General features: G+C 46.5%; 1 protein-coding gene across 1 annotated transcript in view; it reads right to left on the bottom strand.

Moving 5' to 3' along the window:
• The window catches only part of LOC100756154 (dipeptidase 3), a 4,941-nt gene extending 1,298 nt beyond the window's left edge, over positions 1–3,643 (bottom strand). The window contains exons 1-8 of the mRNA XM_035441443.1: positions 3,366–3,643; positions 2,961–3,087; positions 2,383–2,512; positions 2,160–2,301; positions 1,836–1,905; positions 1,567–1,743; positions 701–785; positions 167–242 (exon numbers count right to left, since the gene is read on the bottom strand). Of these exons, the coding sequence (XP_035297334.1) occupies positions 167–242; positions 701–785; positions 1,567–1,743; positions 1,836–1,905; positions 2,160–2,301; positions 2,383–2,512; positions 2,961–3,087; positions 3,366–3,643 (1,085 nt within the window). The remainder of the gene's footprint in view (positions 1–166; positions 243–700; positions 786–1,566; positions 1,744–1,835; positions 1,906–2,159; positions 2,302–2,382; positions 2,513–2,960; positions 3,088–3,365) is intronic.
• Between the last annotated feature and the right edge of the window lie 15,224 nt (positions 3,644–18,867).

Genomic DNA, 18,867 nt, shown 5'->3' on the forward strand with positions numbered 1-18,867 from the left:
GGAGAGTGGTGCATGAATGAGATTCCTTTTGCCTGGGAGTGGGGAGTGGAGGTGTGGACTGGAAGACCAGAGCATGTAGTTAAGGTCTAAAGGATGGGCTGACTTTTGACTGGGGAACTAAGGTGAAGATTCCCCAGCCCAAGTTGAGCCCAGGGGAAACGCTCACCTTCCAGATCCATCATAGTTCCCACCAATCCCAATGTACTCAGATCCAATGACTGTCCTGATGTGATCAAAATGATCTAGAAAGTAGAGGTTGGCAGAAGAGTTAGCAATCGGGGGCACCGCTACTCTGAGGAAGTTGAGTCCTGGCCAATTACCCAGTTCACATGTGGGTGACAGTAAAGAGCTGAGTTCACAGTCCCTGGGAAGTCTACCACTGTCTAGGATGTGCTAGACTGTTAGAGCTGTCGGAGAGTCCTGGTGGCTACAGTTCAAGTCAGAACTGTACAAAGAGTTGAGGTATGTTTGGGGGCAGGGTAGACAGATGGCTCAGTGGTTAAGAGCATTGGCTGCCCTTCCAGAGGACCCAGATTCAATTCCTAGCACCACACTGTGGCTCACAATTACCTGTAACTCCAGTTCCAGGGGACCTGACATCCTGTCTGGCCTCCAGATCTCCATGGGGCCCCAGGGATCACACATGCAGGGGAAATAGCCATAAACATTTTTAATTAAATAAAGTTGAGGTGGAACTTACCTGCTACGGTGGACACATTAGCAAACAGACTGCACTGCAGCACCCCCATGGACAGTGTCACCATCACTATGCCACCATTCTTTTTCTAGAGGGACAGACAAAGGGTCAGCCAGTCCAGCCACACTGCACTGCTAGTGTGCTTTTGTTGCTGGGGGGACCCTTACAGCACAGCAATCCAGCAGGGGCTGGAGGAACTTTTCTCCTGAGTTTGAGGGTCCCTGGGTGAAACTGATTTGAACCTGAGTTTCAGAGATGGAGGAAGGTTAATTAGCCTGACAGCTTTCTTTACTCAGGGTCAAAACTCTCCTCCAAGTCAGACGTGGTGGCACATGCCTATAAGCCCTGCCCTTGGGAGGTCCAGGTCAGAAAGGGCTATTTATGTAAGAGGCCCTACCACAGACTCTTCCTCACTCTTTCCTTCCTTTTTGGGTTTCTGAGATAGAATCTTTCTATGTATCCCAGGCTGGCCTCAACTCATGATCCTCCTACCTCAACCTCTCAAGTACTAAGGTTGCAGGCATGTGCCATTATGCTTGGCTTTAACAGTCTCAAGATGAGACAAAAGTACTGGCACATGCCTTTAATCCTAGCACTTGGGAGGCAGAGACAGGTGGGTCTTTGTGAGTACAAAGCCAGCCTGTCCTACAGAGTGAATTCTAGGCAGCTAAAGCCTAGAAAAGGAACCCTGTCTAGAAAAAAATAATGAAGAAAAGGTCAGGCATGATGGCGCACACCTTTAATCTCAGCACTTGGGAGGCAGAGGCAGGCGGATCTCTGTGAGTTTGAGGCCCTCTTGGTGTACAGAGCGGGTTCCTCTAGATGAAGTGTACTTAGTCCTGGGTTTGAAGGCCCGGGTGGCTACTCACCAGAAGCTGCAGGATGTCATCAGGAACATTCAGCAAATTGTCACACACAGCTCTAGCCGCTGAGTGGGAGAAGATCACAGGAGCCCGAGACACCTCCAGGGTCTGCTTCACTAAGGTGTCTGAGGCATGGGACAAGTCTATCATCATGCCTAGGCGGTTCATTTCTTCTACTACGTTCTGCAGGGACAATTGGGTTTGGGAGGGAGCAAAGGTGGGTACAAGTATCTGCCGGAAACACATAGGGTAGTGTAATGGTAAAGAGTCCTCACCTCACCAAAGCTTGTCAATCCACTGATGTTGGTGTAGAAGTGGTGTCTGAATTTTGTTGCACTCTCTGCCCTGCAAGACAGGCAAGAGAAAGCAAATATTGCTGTCTATCAGTGACTGGGGGGAGTGAGGGGGGCTGGCTGTGTTATCCATTCTACATCTAGACCAGGGCCAGCTACTTTGTAGAAGTCTGAGGGACCTACTGGGAGACCAATGTCCCCCAGTGAATCACTTTATCTTCATTTCTTTTGTCAGGTCCATGCCATGGAGAGAAGTTTCCTCACCACATTGTGGGCCATACCACCAAGGCTAGGCACCGTGCTCACCAGGGTGTGCTGCAGGTGAAGGTAAGTGTCAGGTAGCGCACTCCTAGATCGTAGAAACTGCGCAACACAGAGAGGCTGGTGTCCAATGAGTGACCGCCTTCTACACCAATGAGGCAGGCTAGCTTCTGAGTGTTATTCAGACCTAGAAATGGGCAATGAGTCAAGCAACCACATCCCAAGAAAAGAACCATTGGTGTCAATCCCATGCTACGTCCCAGCTCACCTTCAGCTGAAGTCACAAGCTCCAGCTCAGGGTAAGCAGCACACATTCGGCGAATGAGGTCGATCTGTTCCAGGGCAAGGCGCACAGCATCCCGGTCCTGGGTTTGGCATGGGATGTAGGCTGACCAGAACTAGAGGTAGGTCCAGAGGTCCACAATGAAGCCAGTATGGTCTCGAGCCCTTAGGCCCACCATTCCTGCCTCAGGCCCCACAGCACCCATTTAAGTCAGTGGCTCCCAAAGTGTCCTCATGACTATTAAGCTTGGCAGGCAGTGAACAAGCTGTGAACCAACACATAGCTGCTGTTTGTTGGTGATTCTGTGTGAATGTCCCAGGCAAAACTACCATATCCTTTGTGGTACCAGCAATCTCAACTTCCACACTCACCAGGGATTTTCTGATTATTTTTTTATGCATGCCACAGAACCTAAACATCTATGCAGCTCATCTGTGTTGGCCTTCAAAGTTCTTGTATTTGTAAGCTGGTGCACTGCATGACCCAAGTACCTAGTCATCTAGGGTCTGGCCTACTCGGGGTTATGTGGTCCCAACATTCCCATTATTCTGGCGCTCTGTTACCTGGCCACCGACAAGGCCCTCTCTAAGCCTATCCAGGCTGGTCTGGCCACGGGTGAAATTGCGCAGATTCACATCCTGCAGCTTGTTCTGGAATTGTTCTCTCAGGAGAAGAGGCAGGTCGTTATGGCTGGAGATGTGGTCAGTGTGAGAACACGGCCTCCAGGTCAGGACAGGAGTTTCAGCCTAGGTCTTGTCCAGGTCCCACTGTCTCACAAATATGGACACCCCCTACCCCCGCGTGCAAGTCGAGTTGGAAAACAGTTCCATCGGCTATAGTGCCAAAGGGAGAAGGGGCACCCATGGATGACAGAAGGGAAAGGACATCCAGGGAAGGTGCGAAGGGGCCTCATCAATAGCCTAGGGGTAAGCTTAGCCTCCTTTGGCCTCACACACGCACATACGCACCCATCCACAAGCGGGAAGTCTCGCATCAGGGCCCGTGCTTGCTCTCGAAGGCGAGGGTCACTGGTCGTGCCTGGTGTGGTGGAGGCATTGGGAGTGCCTAGAGTGGTATTGGCACTGGAGGTCGCCGGTGTGGTTGGAATGCTGGAGGAGCTCGGAGTGGTCTGGGTGCAGGTTACCCACAGAGGCGGAACTAGAAGTAGCACCCCCAGCAGGAACAGCCAGTGCCCCAGGGGCCGCAGGCCGAGCGCGCGGAGACCCTCAAGACCCGCGGGTTGCATGTTGCTCAGTCTCGGTCACAAGAGCCTGAGAAGAGCAGGGATAGGGCAGAGGGTGACAATGGGGTTCGGACCTTCGATTCAGGGTACCTAGGCTGAGGCCTCGCTTGGAAAAGCTTCCAGTCACACGGCTGTGCAACGGACGCTCTGGAACTTTCCACTCCTAGAAGCGCAGTCGCTAGAGGGCACCACCCTCTTCCGCTCCCCGCAGTAGAAGGGCGCCCCCTTGGGCCTGGCGGGTCTTTGCTTGCAGCTTGCATCTACTGGCTCACTGCTCCGTGTTTCCAGCTGAGTTGAAGGAGGAGGGAGACTAGTGGGGAACAACACGGGTGGCAGGGGCAAGGAATCTAATTAATCTCACCCCACTAGCCAGGTGTATGTGTGTTAGCACCTGAATGTGCCCTACCCTCAATGGGGTTAAATATACCTCATTATGGTAAGCTCCGCTTAGACTAGTAAATTAGATCTGTGTGGGTTTTACTAGGTTTTAATGTTGTTTTTGTAAGTGAAGTCTCGCTATGTTGCCCCGGCTGGCCTGAAACTCCTGAGCTCAAGTTATCGACAGTAAGAGTACTGTCATCTAGGGAGTACATCACCACTAAGAAGAAATACTACCTAGCCAGGCGTATAATCCCAGCAATCAGAGGATAAAGGCAGGGCTGTGAGTTTGAAGCCAATTTGGGATATATAGCAATATCCTGCATCAGAAAAAAATTAAGTTAAAAAGCCATGCAAAGTAACTCACACGTATAATCCCAGCATTTGAAAGATTGAGGCAAGAGGATTTCAGAGGCTTCAAGGCCAATCTGGGCTACACAGAATCCCAGGCCAGCCTAAACTATAAAGTAAGACCCTATCTCAAATCAAGCAGCCAACAAACAAAAGCAGGAGTCTCTGTTGAGAGACCTGCAAATACATTTGAGTATAGTTACCTTTTCTTAAACATCCCTCTCTCTCCTTAAACACCTCTTCCAAAATACACTAAAACTGTTTTTTAATAAATTTCTAGGGCTGGAGAGATGGCTCAGTGGTCTTCTTCTCCAGAGATCCTGAGCTCAATTCTCAGCAACCACATGGTGGCTTACAACCATGTATAATGGATCTAATGCCCTCTCCTGGTGTGCAGGCTTACCTGCAGACAAAACACTCATACAAATAAAATACATAAACAAAATAATAATAAAGAAAATGAAGGGCATCAGGATGACTCTGAGTAAAAACATTTGCTATGCCAGCTAGACTACCTGAGTTCTATGCCCACATCTCATTTTAAAAGAATACTAGATGCAGTGGCATGTGTCTGTAACCCCAGCACCCTGCAGGGAGATGGGAAGCAGACACACAATTTCTGGGAGGCATTTTGTCCAGCTGGAACAGTCTGAAGCATAGCAACAGAAGCAAGAAAGACCCTGCCTCAGAACAGTGGAGGTTGAGAACATACTTCCAAAAGTTGTCCTCTGACCTCAGTATGAATGTCATGGTATGTAGTTACTGCCTCCTTTCTTTTACATACATGCTACTAATAAAATAGTCTTTACAAAAGGAAATGAAAAAGTTCAGTAAAATGCAAGGTATAATTCAGTGGTAGAGTGAGTGCCTAAGTTTAAATTCCACTACCATATTTAAGTAGATAAGGACATTTTTAAAAACTATCTTCTGCAGACAGTGGTTGGTGGTACTTGCTTTTAATCCCAGCCCTTAGGATGCAAGGCAGGCCAATCTCTGTGAGTTCAGGGTCAGCCTGGTCTACAGAGAGAATTCCAGGGCAGCCATGGCTACACATAGAAACCCTGTCTCAAAAAAAAAAACCAAATTAAATTAAAAACAAAACAAAACTATCTTCATAGCTAGGTATAGTGGCACATGCCTTTAATCCCAGGACCAAGGAGGCAAATGAGTAGATCTCTGAGACAGAGGCTAGCCTGAGTCTACAGAGCGAGTTCTAGACTAGTCAGGGCTGCAGAGGGAGACACTGTCTTTTTTTTAAAAATCTTCTTGAAGGCAGAAAAATATTTGGAAGATATCAAAGAGGGTTAGGAGAGCAACTCAGTGGAAGATTACATACCTAGAAGGATTGAAGTCCTGGATTTGATTTGATATCTAGTAAACCTCTCCCCACCCTCAATAAAATGGCAAGGATCCAGGGAGAGATCTAACTGTTTCTTCATCTAAGGACATTATAGAGCCAAAGACATATTCAACACAAAGGGAACCCTGATAAATATGTTCTTTGTTTTGAGCTGGAACAGGAGGATGGATGATTCAGAATTAGTGTCCCTAGGCATGCTGTGATCATATTTATTAAGCTATTACTTCCTTTTTTATTCTTCTCTCATATATTACATACTGACTGCTGTTTCCCTTCCCTCCACTCCTCCCAGTTTCCCCCATCTCCCCTCTCCCCCAGATCCACTCTTCCTCCATTTCCCTTCAGAAAAGAGCGGGCCTTATAGGGATATCAACGAACATGGCAAAACAAGTTATATCCCAAGAGCAGGCAAAATAGTCAGAGACACCCCTACTCCCACTATTAGGAGTCCTACAAGAACACCAAGCTACATAGCCATGACATATGCAGAGGACCTACCTCAGACCCATACAGGCTTCATGATTGCTGATTCAGTGAGCCCCTATAAGTCCTGCTTCATTGATTCTGGGTGCTGTGTTCTCAGTGTCCTTGACCCCTCTGGCTTCTACAATCCTCCCCACCCCCAACTCTTCTGCAGGGTTTCCTGAGCTCTACCTAATGTTTGGCTGTGGGACTCTGCTTCTGCTAAGTAATGGCTTCTTATCTGCTAGTAGAGCTTCGTATCTCTGCTAAATAATGCAAATGATGGCGGGGCTTGAACTCCTGGAATCACATTGCTTAGACTCCTTGCCAAATGGTCATTTAACAGATGTCGCCAACAGGAGGAAAGCCAGATGTCTTTCCTGTTGCTCCTGTTCCTCTCATCACGCTCAAGCATCAGTTGGCTCTACTTGCCATTTTCTTTCAGCCGTCACAGACCAGCCTTGGCATCAGAGCATCTCCACCTGCAGGGCAGACTTACAGCCCCATAACATGGATATGCTGGCATGTGCCTGAAATTCCAATACTCAGGAGGCTGAGGCAGGAGGATTGTCACAAGTATGAAGATAGCCTGGATTACATCAATTAAAAAAAATTAAGTCCCAGCATGATAAGTCTCCTCAAGTATCTAGTTCCCACCAGTACCCCACCTTTTCCTTTGTTTCTACAATCTAGAAAGGTGCACACAGCTTTCCAAATCCACCTTCTGAGCTCACTTCAGTGTCATCTTTGTGCCTTTCCGCCAACAATGTAAGCGGTTCCCCCCATTTTAAATGCCAAGAGTAGCTGGGCACAGTAGTTCATGCCTATAATCCCAGGAATTGGAAGCCTGAGGCAGGAAAAGTGTCTTGAATTCGAGGGCATTCTGTATTACACAATGATTTTTGTTCAACCTAGGCTACAGATCTTCCCTCAAAATAAACAAAGCCTAATCAATAAATAAAGCAAAAAATTAAAAATAAAGATAACGCTATTAGAACTTACTAAACAACAGTTCAGAATAAAGCCAAAAATGGATCCTGAGGCAAAAGGAAGAACTTTGTTCTGTTAGATTGCACAGGCTGTTATTGTGAGTGTGTGAAGGAGAGGTAGGACTGATGCTAGTCCATTAGCCAACCTCATCCATCCATCTATTTATTGAACAAGGGTTTATTGAGCATTCATTATATACCATCCAGTGTGCCTCAGGTTACTTGGAGACTAAAAAAGGAGGCAAACTAGATTTGGTGGAGTACACCTGTAATGTCAGAACTTCAGAGTAGAAAGAAGATGATCCTAGCAAGTTTGAGACCAGCCTAGTCTATATACTGAGCTCCAAGCTATCCAGGAATACCTAGCAATAGTTTGTCTTAAAAAAAATAGTATGTGCTGGGTGGTGATGGCACATACATTTACTCTCAGCACTCAGGAGGCAGAGGTAGGCTGATCTCTGTGAGTTTTGGGCCAGCCTGGTCTACAGAGTGAGTTCCAGGACAGCCAAGGGTATTACACAGAGAAATCTTGTCTAAAAAAATAGGTGATCAAAATAAATAATAGAATATGCAGGTATCCATGACTGGAATAGTACGGGCATTGGTGGCACACGCCTTTAATCCTAGCACTCTGGAGGCAGAGGCAGGCAGATCTCTATGAGTTCGAGGCCAGCCTGATCTCCAGAGCGAGTGCTAGGATAGGCTCCAAAGCTACACAGAGAACCCCCCCCCCCAAATGACTGGAATAGTAGCTTAGTAATATAGTACTTGACTAGTGTGTTCAAGACTCTGGGGCTGGAGGGATGGCTCAGAGGTAGAGCACTGGCTGCTCTTCCAGAGGTCCTGAGTTCAATTCCCAGCAATCACATGGTAGCTCACAACCATCCTATGAGATCTGGTGCCCTCTTCTGGTATGCAGATATGGAAGCAGAATGTTGTATACATAATAAATAAATAAAATCTAAAAAAAAAAAGACTCTGAGTTTGACCCTCAACAACAACACACATGCGCGCGCACACACACACACACACACACACACACACACACACACACACAACGTTTTTTTTGTTTGTTTGTTTTTCGAGAGAGGGTTTCTCTGTGGCTTTGGAGGCTGTCCTGGAACTAGCTCTTGTAGACCGGGCTGGTCTCGAACTCACAGAGATCAGTCTGCCTCTGCCTCCCAAGTGCCGGGATTAAAGGCGTGCGCCACCAACGCCCGGTACACACAACTTATTATATAACTGCAACTTATAATTATAGTTACTATGAGAATAAAGTTCTGTGTGGTGACTCATGCCTATAATCCCAGCACTTGTTAAGATAAGGAAAGGATTACTGAGGGATCAAGGCTAGTGTGGTCTCCATAGTGAATTGTGTGCAAACCTGAGCCTGTAGAAAGAAAACTAAGTGATGTTCTGTTAGACAAAGTGATCAAGGGAAGGCTTCAGCAGAGATGGTAGTGAGGGAGTCATGGGAGCTGGAGAGAAAGCTTTCCTAGAGGGAACAACATGTATAAATACCAAGAGACAGAAATGAGACCAACCTGTTCCAGCAGCAGTGGAAAAGACTAATATGGCCTGAGAGGAAAGATACAGAAGAGTGAATGATGTGATTGGAGTAGGGGTTGGACAGGCTACAGCAGGCTTTGGCAGCTGTGGTGAGGAGTGCTGCTTTTGGCTTAGGCAAGAAGGGAAGATATAGGAGGAACCTGACCACAACATTTAAGAAATCTGACGTAGATACTAAAAAGGCTACTCTGACTGCAGCAAGCTATGTGGTAAGGTGACGAGTGTGAACAAATAAATGTCCCTCAGCAAAAAAGTGGACAGTTGTTCCTAAGGAAGGGGAAATAGGGCTGTCAGCAGAGAAGGAACTGCACAGAATTGGGTGTGTACTCCAGGATGACCATCAACAACCTGGAACAGAGGGCAGCTACCATAAACAACTCACTATTTTTAGTACAGTCTGCCTACCCTGGAGACAGCACACTTCTTCAGGAGCCAGAGCGGCAAGACTGATGCTTCTTCCTCAAGCAAGACCAGGAAGTTTCTGTAACCTAAGTTACAGGGTGCAGATACAGGCACTGGAGCTTCTAGCATCTCCTCAGTGACAGTCATTATTAGCTCTGATACTGGGTGTGATGGAGACCAGTTTGGAGTTACTGGAGAAACCCAACAGGTTGGTAATTGTGAGACAGGAGACAAAAACAAAACAAACTCACTTTGGGCTCTAGGGAGGGCTAGGGAGATGACTCTGTGCTTAAGAGCACTTGTTCTTGCAGAGGACCTGGGTTTAGTTCCCAGTACCATATAGTGGTTCACAACCATCCGTAACTCCAATTCCAGGGGATCTGATGAGGACACTGGCATACACATGGTGCACATATATACATAAAGGCAAAACTCTTACACATAAAATAAATAGGTGCTGGAGAGATGGCTTAGCACTTAAGAGCACTGGCTGTTTTTCCAGAGGACGGGGGTTCAATTCCCAGAACCCACATGGCAGCTGACATAAAATAATTAATTAATTAAAAATGAATGATAGATCCTAGCACCCACACCAGTTTTTAGGGTGAAGGCCCAGAAATACATAGTTAAAAAGCTTCCAATAGCAGATCTCATCTATGCATATCTGTAGGTCCAGCTATGTAGGAGGCTGAAGCAGGAGCATGGTAGCTCAAGCCACAACTTGAAGAACAGGTTAAGTAATCGAGGGCTTCCACATCTCTAAACGAGCAGGTAAATAAAAGCTTCCCCAAATTATAGGAAACAGTGTATAGGAAACAGGGAACAGAGTAACACACTAAATGACAATGTAGGATATAATTAGTAGACTCAAACACATGGAAAATGGAGTGAGAGGAGTTGGGGTAGGAGGTACTGTGATAGAATATATCATATAAAAATATTTTCAATAAAAATTTAAAAGACAAAACAAAACAAAAAAACATAGAAAATATCAAGGACAAAGCCAGTGATCTTTTTCATTGTCAGGTGTGGTGGCACATGCCTTTAATCCCAGCACTCCACAGAGTAGGCAAAGGCAAGTGGATCTCTGTAAATTAGAGGCTAGCATGGTCTACATAGAGAGTTCTGGGCCAGCCAGGGCTATATTATGAGACCTAAAACAAATACAATTCCAAGGAATTATTAATTCTTTTTAAGGGGAGACCCACCTACAGATTAAGTCATGACAACTGCATATAGTATGGAATATCCTTCTAATACTAAGATTCAAATAATCAGTTTTAAATTTGGGCAATCATGGAAATTTGATCACGATAGCTGAGAATAATAATGATATTTCAGGAAGCCTGGCATAATGATATCCACTTGTAATCCCAGCATCCTAGCATTTGGAAGACTGAGGCAGAATTGTAGTGAGTTTGCGATCAGCCTGGGGTACATAGTAACTTATAAATAAATAAATGCACCCAGCATTTGGGAGGCAGAAGCAGATGAATCTCTGTGAGTTCAAGGCCAACCTGGTCTGCAAAACAAGTTCAAGGACAGCCAGAGCTACATAGTGATACCCTGTCTCAAAAAAGCAAAACAAGGGGCTGGAGAGATAGCTTAGAGGTTAAGAGCACTGGCTGCTCTTCCAGAGGTCCTGAGTTCAATTCCCAGCAACCACATGGTGGCTCATAACCATCCATAATGAGATCTGGTGCCCTCTCTGCCCTGCATACATACATAGAGGCAGAATGCTGTATACATAAATAAATAAATAAATCTTAAAAAAAGCAAAACAAAATAAACAAAAAGTATTGTTAGCTTTTTAAAGATGCTTTAATAGTGTGTGATGAGTTTGTTTGTTTGTTTCAAGGGACCCTAACTTTTTTTTTTAAAGACTTTATTTATTATGTATACAACATTCTGCTTCCATGTATATCTGCACGCCAGAAGAGGGCACCAGATCTTATAACGGATGGTTGTGAGCCACCATGTGGTTGCTGGGAATTGAACTCAGGACCTCTGAAAGAGCAGTCAGTGCTCTTAACTTCTGAGCCATCTCTCCAGCCCAACTTCTTTTTTGATACATGCTTAAATATGGACAAAATAAATGTTCAGAGCTGTTGCTCAAATCTGGGACTCTGGACATGATGAGCAATCATCCTCCCACTGAGCTAGATGCTTCTATGTGCTGGAATTATATGATAGTTGTGTGCCAGCAGACCTGGAGCCTCTTTTTTTTTGAGACAGGGTCTCATGTAGCACAGGTTGACCTCATGTTCAATATATAGCTAAGGATGACCTTGAATTTATGAAGTTTATGGTCCTCTCAATTCCACCTCCCCAATGAAAGAATTTGAAGACTGTGCTCACTCATGTTTGTGCTATGCTGAGGAAGGAAACTGGGGCTTTGTGCATGCTAGGTAAGTGCTCTAAAGACAAAGCCACATCCTTCCTCAGCCCAGCTGAGTCCACAATTGTAAAAAGATGAGAGTTCTATCAATTTATTCTTGGGTCAGAATAAAGTCAAGAAAAGCCTATCTGGTCAGGCATGATGGTAATGCCTTTAATCCCAGTACTTAGGAGACAAAGGAAGGCAGATCTCTACAAATTCAAGGCCATCTGTGTTTACATAGTGAGTTCCAGGGCTACATAGTGAAACTCTATCTCAAGAAAAAAAAAAAAAGAGGACAAACATCATCTGACATGGCCACACCAGAACAGTGCCACTAAATGAAGACATTCAAATATATGGGTTTATGGGAGGGGGGGCATTCTTGCTTTTGGTTTTTTGAGACAGAGTTTCTCTGTGTAGAATTGGAACCTGTCCTGGCACTTGCTCTGGAGACCAGGCTGGCCTCGAACTCACAGAGATCCTCCTGTCTCTGCCTCCCAAGTGCCGGCATCAAAGGTGTGAGCCACCATCGCCTGGGTATTTTCCTTCCTTTTCCAGGTGGTGTTTTGTTTGTTTGTTTGTTTTGTAGCTTTGGAGCCTGTCCTGGAACTCTGTAGATCACCTCCTGGCCCTTGTTTTTGTTTTTTTGTTTTGTTTTTGTTTTTACCACTGCCAGACTATAGGGGCCATTCCCCCCACTCCCACCCCCAGATAGAGTTTCTCTTGTAGCCTTGGCTGTCCTGGAACTCACTCTGTAGGCCAGGCTGTCCTCGAACTCAGAGATTAAAGGTGTGCAACACCATCACCTGCCTAAGGCCATCATTCTTCAAACCACCACAGCCTGGTCCCCTTCTGGGATCAACTATTCTTCTTCAATATTGATAGTAAATGACATTCCATCTCTAAGCAAGTGTTTAGTTGGAAAGCTCCTAATTTTCATTAATTTAGCCTTCCCTTTGGTATATAAAGTGGTTCCATCAGACTTTTTTTTATTGTTATGTATACAACATTCTGCTTCCATGTATATCTGCACACCAGAAGAGGGCATCAGGTCTCATAACAGATGATTGTGAGCCACCATGTGGTTTCTGGGAATTGAACTCAGGACCTCTGGAATAGCAGCCGGTGTTCTTAACCTCTGAGTCATCTCTCCAGCCCCCATCAGACTTTTTAAAAATACCTTTGAGACAATCTCCCTATGTAACCCAACTAACCTACAACATCTGTGTGTAGATAAGACTGATTCCAGACCATGCCAATCCTCCTGCCTCTCCTTCCCAAGGGCTGGGATTAGAGGCATGCACCCCGCATCTGGCCAGACGTTTTCCTGATTAGACTTAGTAAAAACAAATGTACTTTATTGTCCAGTGATAAATGGAACAGTTTGAGGAAGAGCTGTTGAAACCTTCATGCACTTTATCAAGCTGTCATGGAAAATAATATTGACCTTCTGATGCCTGCAAATGTAATCTGCTGGACATTAGAGAAAAAGTGTCATAGAAATGGGAAGACATAGAGGTGTAGTGATATTTTGTTTGTAATCTAACAAATAAAACTTGCCTGAAGATCAGGGTGCAGAGATAAGCCACTAGTTAGACACACACCCAGCCATAGAGGACAGGCAGTGATGGCCACACCTTTAATCCCAGCACATAGAGGCAGAGCAGATGGATCTCTGAGTTCAAGGCCACTCTGGGCTACATGAGAGTGAATCAGTCTAAAAGAGAAACAGACTCAAACCTTTGACTCCAGCACTTGGGATGACACGCCTTTAATCCCAACACTAGAGAGAAATATAAGTCAGGAGCTCAGTGCAGTCTCAGGACAGTATGAAATTGGTGGAGAACAATGCAGTCTGAAGTCGCTCTGAGGACAGGATTGCCCCTCTTTGATCTTAGCCTTGGTAGAGGTGAGAACTCTCTGGTGGCTTGGCTGCTTTGCTTCTCTGATCTCCAGTGGGGAGCCCAATATCTGTCTCTGTTTTATTATTAAGATCAACTAGAATTCCTGCTACACAGAGGGAGGGGTTGTGGAGGGGGAAGTAATGTTGAGGCTGGAGGTCTAAGGGAATGGTGTCTAATGACGTTGGAGCAAAATGAGAAGTCATCTTTGATTCTGGGGGAGGGGAGGTGTATGGTTGCACATGCCTTTAATCCCTGAAAACAGGATCTTCAAGAATGATCTTGGGCTGGCTGGTGGTAGTGCATGCCTTTAGTCCTGTCACTTGGGAGGCAGAGACAAGCAGATCTCTGTGAGTTTGAGGCCAGCCTGATTTATGAGCAAGTTCCAGGACAGACTCCAAATCTATAGAGAAACCCTGTCTCGAAAAACAAAACAAAAACAAAAAACCAGAAATCTAGCTAAAATAAGGCTACAGTTGAGTGTGGTTTGAATGAACAGATCCCAAGAGGAGCTGCCAACCAGGGTGCAGAGAGCTCTTAGCGAATTTATCTTACACTGTTTTCCCAAACATACTCATTAAAGCTCAGAAACCGCAGACCTTTAGAAATCCTTCTCATTTGTGGGAAGAGAAACGGAGGGGGTCTCAACTGCAGCTAGCTTGAGGTTCTACCATTCCTTATACAGATGGGCCACACATGCTGGCCTCCCACAGCTAAGTTGCCACTGGCTCCCCAGAAGCCATGTGCTTTTACAGAAGCACCCTTCAAGGGGACCCATAGCAGTGACAGGCAAGGCTGTGTCTGGGATGCCAAGCAGATAGGAGGGCTTCAGCCAGAAACAGAGAGAGATGTGAGAGGAAGGGCTCTGCAGCACACAGTGCAGAGCAGAAGTGACTGACGAGTTGTGGTTTTCTCTGCAGCACCCGTGCCTCCCATGGCTCCTCCTTCCCCTGGATACTACCATGTCCTCTACAAAGAGCATGCGCAAGCCCAGATGGCCTGGCATGGAGAGACATACTGCCTGATTGGAGGCTACCGTGTCTATGGGGATGCTCCACTGGCCACCCCTGAAAAGGCTGAGGAAGAGAAGCCGGCACCCAGGAGGGTTCCCAGGAGACAGAGAGTTCAGGAAGAGTCAGACCAAGATCTAGGGTGTCCTAGCGCCAAAATTCCTCGTCTCAGAATGAAGCACGGTGGCAAAGGGCTATCCCCGTAGAAGCATCCTGCTTGAGCACCACTGCCCAGAGGACAGACTGCTAGCTGCCTCAGGTGGCTGAGCCCTCTTCGCCAATGACCTCCACTGACCACGATGTAGACAGAGCCTTAGTTGTTCTGCCTGTGTCTTCTCCGGTCAGGAATCCACTTTGCATGCCAACTAGCCATGAGCAAGGAGCCTCAGAGAGGAGCAGCCCACCCTCTCTCTAGAGTCTCTTCTTGGGCTGTAAAAAGCAACAGTTTGCTGTGAGTTGAGGAAACAAGTGCAGAGAGAAGATACAGATGAGCCATGCTGGGGCTCTCTCTATGAGTAGACTTCTGCTCTGCATCATTCCAGGAGCTAGCAGCACAAGCCAGGGACAGCTGCACTTCCTAAACCTAGAAGAAACAAGCAGTAATTAACCAAAGAGACTCCTGCCTAAGGTCTCAGGAGGCAGATGAAGAGCCCAGGGAGACCTGCTAACTGGAGCAGGAACACTGTGGAAAAAGTCCAGCAACCCCCTCCCCCTCCAGAGGTACCTGCTTTTCTTTATTTCCAGTTCATTTAGGAAACAGTTGGATTCCTTCTGCCCAATAGCATGATTTTCTGTGATAGCATTTGAGTTGAAATCCAAGTTATTCAAGGCCAAGTTTCAAATCTTCTTTTATCTTAAAGCATATTCCTACACAGTGGACCTGGGACTTCTCCCTTCACAAAGGGCACTTGGGAGCACCTTCTTTTTTTTCCCCCAGATAGGGTTTCTCTGTGGCTTTGGAGGCTGTCCTGGAACTCGAACTCACAGAGATCCACCTGCCTCTGCCTCCCGAGTGCTGGGATTAAAGGTGTGTGCCACCAACGCCCGGCAGGAGCACCTTCTGTGTGACTCTTTCAAATAATGGTGAATCAAATGAAGCAAGACCCAGTTCTTTAGGAAATGGAGAGGTTGGCAACCGGGCAATACTGGCACACACCTTTAGTCCCAGCAATCAGGAGGCAGAGGCAGATGGATCTTTGGGAGTTTGAGGCCAACCTGGTGTACATATCGAGTTCCAGAACAGCCAGGACTGTTACACAGAGCAACCCAGTCTGGAAGGAAGAAGGAAGGAAGGAAGGAAGGAAGGAAGGAAGGAAGGAAGGAAGGAAGGAAAGTTGGGATGTACTCAGTGGCTATTGTGTACTTTAATATTGCCTAAACAGCTTTACTTGCTAATGCTCATTTCAATGAGTCATTGGTTTAACTCTAGGCCTCTGCTTCTGCAACACTATCAATACTACAGGATCCTCCCCAGGACTCCTCTCAGATATCCTATTGCCCTGTGTCATGGGGATCTTACAGCTTTGGTTCTGCAGGACTGGCCCCTTCACACACTAACAGTTTTTAGATGGGAAAAATGTTGGGGTGGGCCAGCTCAGAGCCCTGGATATGGGCCTGGGTGGTAGCTGAGTTAGCCAGTCCACCTGCTCTCTGATGCCCAAACCACCAGGGCTGGTTTTCTTGCTTTGCCCAGGTGAGGGGTGGAACCAGCTCTCTTGTCTGTGGTAGCTGGCTAGGGGCAAGACCAGCTCTCCCAACCTCTCATCACCAGCTCTCCAGCACTGGTAAGGGTGGAGCCAGCTCTCCCACTCATGCACTCTGGCCTGGTCTCCCATGCCCACACTACCAGTGCCAGCTCTACCACATTGCCCAGGCAAGGTGCAAGACCCACTTTCCTGAGTGCCGCAGCCGGCAAGGGGCAAAGTCAGTTTCCCGTACAACTCTGACAAGGTGAAAGGCCAGCTCTCCTGCATCCACACTTCCAGGGCCAGCTCTCCCTTGCTGCCCAGTCATGGGGTGAGGACAGCTCTCTCATCTGCCACAGGTGGAGAGGGGAGTGGCTAGCTCTCCCTTGCCCACACCACTGTATGTTGGCCAGGGATGGGACCAGCTCTTCTAGGTGTCTCTCACACCTGGCCCACACCATGTGGCTGTGGCCAGGGGCATCTCAGGTGTCTTCTTCCTGCCTGGGTGTCCTTTACCTACCCAGGGCCCATGGGTATCCTCCACCCACCTGGGCCAAGCAGCACCAGATGGGCCCGTGGTTGTCCACTAAAAGTAAGTGCATTGAAATTCACATTATTTGGGCCAAGAAGACAATTCATTTGGTAACTTCCTTGAGGTGCAAGCATGAGCACCTAAATACAATGTCTAGAACCCATAATTAAAACAAAACACCATGAGTGCTGTTTGTGTTGGTCAGCCCATCTCTGCAGAGGTGGAGATAGGTGGATGCCTGAGGTTCCCTGCATAGCCAGTCTAAGCTACTTGGGGGTTTCTGGCCATCAGAGACCAAGTCTCACAAAAATGGTCACTGGTCCCTAAAAAAAATCTGAGGTTGACCTCTGACCTCCATATTAACACACAACCACACATGCACCCCCTAACACATCACATTATTTTATATTTATATAGTTCATTTATACCCAAATCAGAATTTATTATATTTTACATTGCTAGCTGGCTTCCCCCCACCTCCACCCCAAGATCTTACTCTGTAGTTAACTGGCTTGGAATTCACTGTACAGACCAGGTTGGCCTTGAACGTTTGTCAACCATTCTACCTCAGATAAGCTACAACACTGGTATTATTTTTGGTTTTTTGAAACAAGGTTTCTCTGTGTAGGCCTGGAACTTGCTATGTAGACCAGGCTGTCTTTGAACTCATAGAGATCCACCTGCCTCTGCCTCCAAGTGCTGGGATTAAAAGTGTGAGTCACCACTGCCTGGTTATTTTTCCTCCCCCCCCCCGGTTTTTCCAGGTAGGGTTTCTCTGTAGCTTTAGAGGCTGTCCTGAAACTTTGTAGACTAGGTTGGTCTCAAACTTACAGAGATCCATCTGCCTCTGCCTCCCAAGTGCTGGAACTAAAGGTGTGTGCCACCACCCAAAAATTTTTCCTTTCTTTACAGAAGCAAATTCAATATCTTTATAAAAACCTACTTTTTTGTTTACTTTCTGTTCATTCTTTATTTCTATGTGTATGTGGGAGGGTATATAGGTATTTGTGTTTATGTACATGTGTATATATGTATGTAGATGTGTGAGGTCAATCTCAGTGTTCTTCCTTGGGAGCATCCACCTTGAATTTGTGTTGTTTTTAGGCAGGGTCTCTCATTTGAACTGGAGTTTGGGGATTAGGTTAGGCTGGCTGGCTGACCAGTGAGACCCATGGATCTGTCATTTTCTAACTCCCCACTTACAGTTCTGAGGGGCAAGGCTTCCCTTTTGGACCTGTGACAGCTCTGAAGGGAAAGGTATCCTGGCAGTTCTAGGCCAAGGAATACCATAAAGTTACACCGTACAACAAACCACTCAAGAGATTTATTGGGAGAGACATAAGAGGGTGGCTGCCTCTGCTTGGGTAAGAAACAATAGTAAACAGAGCAGGAGACAGGCTTATATAGGGTTTCTTCCCAAGGGAAGAGTTTTCCAGGGTAGAGATTTCCAGAGTGGGGATTGGTGAGATTTCAAGTCAAGCTCGGGACTGGTCTGATTTTTAGTTCAGGGATTGGTGGTTTTTCGTGGTCAGGGACTCTTGGGTTTTGGTAGGTTTTCAAACCTGGAAGTGGTCTTAGATCTTTAACCCTATACATATCATAATGCAATAACTGTGGAATTTCTTTCCCTTCCTTCCTTCCTTCCTTCCTTCCTTCCTTCCTTCCTTCCTTCCTGCCTGCCTGCCTGCCTGCCTGCCTGCCTGCCTGCCTGCGTTTTTCTTTCTTAATATGTGTAAGTGTTTTTCTGGAACATATATGTGCACCATGTGTGTGCCTGGTGCCCATGGAGGTCAGAAAAAGGTGTTGGATCTCCTGGAATGAGTTATGGATGGTTGTGAGCTTCTGGGAGTCAAAAACAATTCCTCAGGAAGAGTATCTAGTGCTCTTAGCCACTGAGCCATCTCCAGTCCTGGGGCTTTTAAAAATTAGGTTTGAGGGACTGAATTCAGGTCCTCGTGCTTACATGGCAAGCACTTTACTGACTGAGCTATCTCCCCAGCTCTCATTTGTTTATTTTTTTTTCTTTTGAGACATGTTTCCATGTACCACAGGTTGGCTACATAGTTCAGGCTAACCTTGAACCTTCTGCTCTTCCTGCTTCTACTTTCCAAGTGCTTGGGTCGCAGGTGTATATCACAAAGCCTGGTTTTATGCAGTGCTGGGAATCAAACCCAGGACTTCCTGAATGCTAGGCAAGCACTCTACCAA

The sequence above is a fragment of the Cricetulus griseus genome, chromosome 3, assembly GCF_003668045.3.
Source record: "Cricetulus griseus strain 17A/GY chromosome 3, alternate assembly CriGri-PICRH-1.0, whole genome shotgun sequence".
In the NCBI taxonomy this organism is placed as follows: Eukaryota; Metazoa; Chordata; class Mammalia; order Rodentia; family Cricetidae; genus Cricetulus; species Cricetulus griseus.